This window comes from Nymphaea colorata, chromosome 2 (assembly GCF_008831285.2).
Source record: "Nymphaea colorata isolate Beijing-Zhang1983 chromosome 2, ASM883128v2, whole genome shotgun sequence".
NCBI lineage: Eukaryota > Viridiplantae > Streptophyta > Magnoliopsida > Nymphaeales > Nymphaeaceae > Nymphaea > Nymphaea colorata.
The window spans coordinates 14,906,325-14,912,037 of NC_045139.1; the positions used below are offsets into that span (position 1 = coordinate 14,906,325).

General features: G+C 39.2%; 1 protein-coding gene across 1 annotated transcript; it reads left to right on the forward strand.

Moving 5' to 3' along the window:
- The first annotated feature begins 323 nt into the window (after positions 1 to 323).
- On the forward strand, positions 324 to 5,128 carry LOC116247777 (pyruvate kinase isozyme A, chloroplastic-like). Its single transcript, XM_031620088.2, is given in 7 exon segments — positions 324 to 995; positions 1,988 to 2,078; positions 2,167 to 2,360; positions 2,948 to 3,069; positions 3,270 to 3,552; positions 3,555 to 3,756; positions 4,580 to 5,128. Coding segments are annotated over 7 exon segments (1,752 nt in total). The 5' UTR covers positions 324 to 437; the 3' UTR covers positions 4,882 to 5,128.
- The last annotated feature ends 585 nt before the right edge of the window (positions 5,129 to 5,713 follow it).

The following is a 5,713-nucleotide window of genomic DNA, read 5'->3' on the forward strand; positions in this document are numbered from 1 at the left end:
TCTAAGTTTGTATGTAGACAAACACATGAAAAAGACGCAAAAAAAACAAATTGTCTAAGAGAATAAAAATCATTTCATAATTTTCATAAAATATAATCACGAAATCACATCCACGCGTCGGATTTTTGAATTTTTCATGATTTCTTATGTAATGGATATTTTGAACTCCTCTAAGAGGTCGACTTTCGGGACGTGCGCTGGAATGCAAATATTCTAAAAAGTTTTATCAGTTCCGTGCATGAATCTATCAATCTCATGAAATTTTGGGGCGCTTTTGAAAAAAGGAAACACCCCTTGTTTGTAACGTCAACCTGCTATTCACATCTCTGTGCGCGCGAACTTGCTGTGTCCCTCTGAAGCGGCGACCAAAGAAGACTAAGGGGGCGCAGGGGAAGAAGAAGCGGGAGGAGGGGAAGGAGAAGGGCGAAGCCAGGACGATGGCGCAAACAATCCACGCTCTCATACCGTCCTCTTCCACATGTCTCCACCGTCGCTCCACCGCCGCCACCATTACTTCCATCCCTAAATCGAAGTCATTCGTAGTCCTTTCCCAATCCCCTTGCTTCTCCCGTGGCCGCCCCTCTCGGAGCTCTATCTCGGCCGTCTACGAGTTGGATAGCTCCCCGGCGGCAGTCTCCAACGGGCGGGGACCAGCGGTGGCGGTGGATACGTCGTCTGCCGTCATCGAGATAGACGCCGTGAGCGAGGCGGAGCTGAAGGAGAATGGGTTCCGGTGCACTCGTCGGACTAAGCTCGTCTGCACCGTTGGGCCTGCGACGAACGGGTTTTCACAGATAGAGGCGCTGGCCATGGGTGGGATGAACGTCGCACGCATTAATATGTGCCACGGCACCCGGGAGTGGCACAGAGATGTGATTCGGAAGGTGAGGAAGCTCAACGACGAGAAAGGATACGCAGTCGCCATCATGATGGACACAGAGGGAAGTGAGATCCACATGGGCGATCTCGGCGGTTCCTCGTCTGCTAAGGCGGAGGTTGGAGACTCTCTTTCTCTTCTTCTGTGATTCCGATTCCCTGCTTCTATTTCATCGTGTTGTTCTTTCTTTGGCTGTTATTATTCTTTTCCTTTTTCTTCTTTTTCTTCCTGCTACTGATCTTTTTGTGCTTTAGTGTACTTCAATCACATTATCAGGTTTCACTTTCCGGAAATCTTCTGAATTAAAATTCTTGGTGCTTTAATTTTGTTACTTGGTGATTTAGTTTCTTCATGTTTTATTTCGTAAAATTATGGTAAGATATAAAAGATACAAAGCAGAAAAACTGTTTATCATACTAATGTTGTAATAAAAGTATGTCATAATATCATAATTTAAAGAAACAAAGAAGATGATGGGCACGACTGGTAAGTTACAACAAAAAATATATAGGTTTTGAGCAATAGTCGATGAATTGAAACGTGGAATGAAGAGATGCTAATATATGATAGATTTACATGGCTGTGAAGAGTCATGACCCACCAGAGTCTACGTCAAGAACTAGGAATGAAATTGTCATGTCAAATCATTAAGCATATTAGCATCATGGCCATGCCGACGGCCATGAGATCAGACACATTTTACATTAGCATTACCTGGATGGCATTGCTTAGATGGATAGATGAACCTCTCGGTAATACAAGAGGTCGAAATGAACCTTAGAATAAGAAGCAGCATTGGCTACAAGTAGCTCGCATCTGACACAAAATGTCATGTAAGTTTTTCATTTATGTTAGACCACATATTTAACAAGGTGAAATGCATGGTGTACCTTGACCTTCACTAACATAAAATTCCTTGTGGGATGGATAATATAAGTTTCAGTTTCCTCAAATGTATATGCTATACTTTTATACTGCTGCAGAATACATTTATCACTCGACTTTGTGGCTGAATGCCATGACAATATGGGGTTGGAATCACAGAAAATGTATTTCCTTTCTTTTTGCCTATTTTGGTTTTAATGTCTGAATACCTAAATGGTTTTGTAGGATGGTGAAATTTGGACTTTCAGTGTCCGAGCTTTTACATTACCTCTTCCAGCACGCACCATTAGTGTTAACTATGATGGCTTTGCTGAAGGTCTGATTCTTCATTCTCATTCTTAGTGAAGACATATTAACTTCTTTATCTCCCCTTGAGCAATTTGCTATATTCGTCTTTCATGTAGATGTGAAGGTGGGAGATGAGCTTCTTGTGGATGGAGGAATGGTGCGGTTTGATGTGATTGAGAAGATTGGTCCAGATGTGATATGTCGTTGCACAGATCCTGGTCTGCTGCTACCTCGTGCTAATCTGACATTAAGGAGGGACGGTAGCCTTGTTCGTGAAAAGAATGCAATGCTTCCAACTATTTCTTCCAAGGTTTTACTTGTTTGATGCCTCATCTTGTTGTCCTATTCTGAAATGTCCAAATTTCTGTGCAAATAACATTAATCTTCTGAAAGAATCCAATGCCACATAGTTGTTGAAATGGGACCCGTACGATAGTATAATTTCATTCTTCATTCAGCTTAGTTTTAGGATTGATTTTTCTATTGCTCCCCTTTTCTCTCCTTAGGGGTCTTCTGGTTGTGACCTAAGGTTTTGCTTTTCTCCAGTTTCCTTTTTTAGAAAAAATGTTGTCACTAATTTGATTACTATGAAGTGTTGCAAAATTTTTTTGCATTGTCAAGTTTTTGCTAAAAGAGTTATTTTTTGCTTAAAGAAAGACACATGAATTTGGCCAGCAATGAATGGTGTCCTTGGGAGTTCGCTGCTAAATTGTTTTAATTTGATCAAAGGTCAAGAAATTTTCAGGAAAGACTGGTAAAGGAAAAGTATATTTACCACACTGATAGGCATATATATAAATTTAAAACCAAATATATATATATATATATATATATATATATATATATATTAAATTTATAGATCTTTAATATGAAGTCAGTGATTCTCTGCCCCTGCAGGATTGGCTTGATATTGATTTTGGTATTGCTGAGGGTGTAGACTTCATTGCGATCTCGTTTGTCAAGTCAGCTGAAGTAATACATCATCTGAAGAGCTATATTTCTGCTCGAACTCGTGGCAGGTGCAGAAAAGATGCCTTTTCTGTTATCAGTTTCAATAAAAGCCTTTTTGACATCAGTTGTTAACCATATCTTTCATCTCTTTATTGGGATGGAGGATGGCTTATTTTAATGAAAGAAATTTGTTTAAATAAATAATTTGCATTTATAAAGATCATGTTGACCATTTACTACAGCTGCTAAATTGTGATGAATTCTACAGTGATATTGCAGTAATTGCAAAAATTGAAAGTATTGACTCATTGAACAATCTCAAAGAGATCATTCGTGCATCTGACGGGGCCATGGTTGCTAGAGGTGATCTTGGTGCGCAAATTCCATTGGAAGAAGTGCCTTCAGCACAACAGGAGATAGTAAGATTATGTAGGCAGCTCAACAGGCCTGTGATTGTTGCATCACAACTTCTTGAGTCCATGATTGAGTACCCTACACCCACAAGGGCTGAAGTTGCAGATGTTTCTGAAGCAGTGAGACAGCGAGCAGATGCTCTCATGCTCTCATGCTCTCAGGAGAGTCAGCTATGGGCCAATATCCTGAGAAAGCTCTAGCTGTGTTGAAAAGTGTGAGTCTTCGAATGGAGAGGTGGTGGAGAGAGGACAAACGCCATGAAGCGTCAAATCTTTCTGATATTTCATCTTCCTTTAGTGATCAGATCTCAGAGACAATCTGCAATTCTGCTGCTAGAATGGGTGAGCATTTTGATTTTAATTCTGTCACCCTTGACATAACCTGGTTCCTTTCTTTGTCTGTTCAGGCTGTTGTTGTCAGTTTTGAGGGGTGAACCCTCTAGGCTCCAAATGTCGTACTACTTGCTTTACTTTGAATTATGACAACTTGGCTGTGGATATTATATTTTTGTTTCTCTGCATGTATCTGAGATGTTTCTACAAGGTGGTGTGATATGCACTTGTATGTCCATGTCCCATTTTGGATGCTGGCTACCCTCCTTAATCTCAATCTAAGCATAAAACTTTGTTTTCCATTAAGTTGGATGTTGTTAATTTGAATTAGTAAATGATTATTTCAACTAGGTGGAGTGTTTGTCAATTCATGTATATCACATGCCTTTGCATTCTACTACGTATATTTAGCCACATCCCAGTTTTAACACAGTCTGATGCAAATGCTTTATAAATTTACGGATACTAGTTTCCCCATTGTTGGGAAGCGGACACAAGCACTGAGTACATGATTTCAACAATTTAACATTACTTTCTTGCTCTCCACTCTTTTAAGTTCCTGTGGAGTGCAAGGTAGAACTAAAGATGATCCAGATATTCTCTGCAAGGGAACTATTGTTACGATAAATATTTATTTGACTCGAATATTTTGAATGTTTCTGGTACTAAAATCTGGAAATCAGCTATATCTTTTTAGTAGCTAAAAATTGCATATTGGCAAAAACACTTGAATTTGTATTTGTTTTTGTTGGCTCTCTTTTATATGTGCAAGAACTAGGCATAATAAAATTTGGGTTGGTAAATAATGGTGGTGGTGTTTGATGATATGCAGCAAACAGCCTGGAAGTGGATGCCATTTTTGTGTATACAAGAACAGGTGGTATGGCTTCTCTTTTGTCACGATGCCGCCCTGATTGCCCCATTTTTGCCTTCACAACAACAACCTCTGTGCGTCGTCGACTAAATCTGCAATGGGGACTGATACCCTTTAGGCTAAGTTTCTCTGATGACATGGAGAGCAATCTCAACAGGACATTCTCATTATTGAAAGCCAGGGGAATGATACAATCAGGAGACCTAGTAATTGCCGTCTCTGATATGTTGCAGTCTATTCAGGTGATCAATGTACCTTAATCATGCTTGATTCTTCTTCTTCTTTTTACCCCACAATTAGAGAGAAACTTTAGTGAGTTGAATTATTTTTCTTCACATCCTTTTGTACTTGGGTAAGGAATATGTTTATCTCATCTTTGAGTTCTGAGGATGATATCCCATGATTCATGCACATTACATCATTTTTTCCAAGATATCACTTCTTTTGCCAGTACCTCATTACTGTTATATAAATGAGCTTCATTGTGATTGCTTTGATTTGTCTCCAAGACATCACATAATAAAGATCCATACTTCATGATTGTTTGCCCAAATGATTATCCTGCAACAGTATCATGATTGAAAGGAAGACACTTAGTGGTGCATTTGTGTTTGCTACGAAATCGAGTTTCAGAAGGCATTCTGTCTTCTCACTAATCTGCTTCATATGGGTTTTATATTTTCTAGCTGGTTTTTCTTAATGTTTGACTAAATAGTCTTTTACATGATCAGCTGAAGAATTTTATTGCTGAGGTTCTGAAACTCACTCTTCCTCGTAGGGATAAGTTTTTCAATCTTAGTTCTGCTTCTACTCGTAGGGACTCTTTCAAATGTGTTAATAACAGACTCTTACCATTGTCAGACTTCCATTAGAGCTGCTATTTTCATTTTGCTTTAGTGGTTTTTTCGGACTGAAGAATGTTTAAATCAACCAGCATGTTTGCCATTGTCAACATCAGGAGAAGTTTGATATAGTTTGTCTAACTGATTTGCTGTTGAAATTCCTGCTTAGATTATTCTTTCCCCGATTTAAGGCGTATGGTCAAATAGGCCAATGTGTTGCCAATTCCTAACATCCAAGGGAAAATATGAA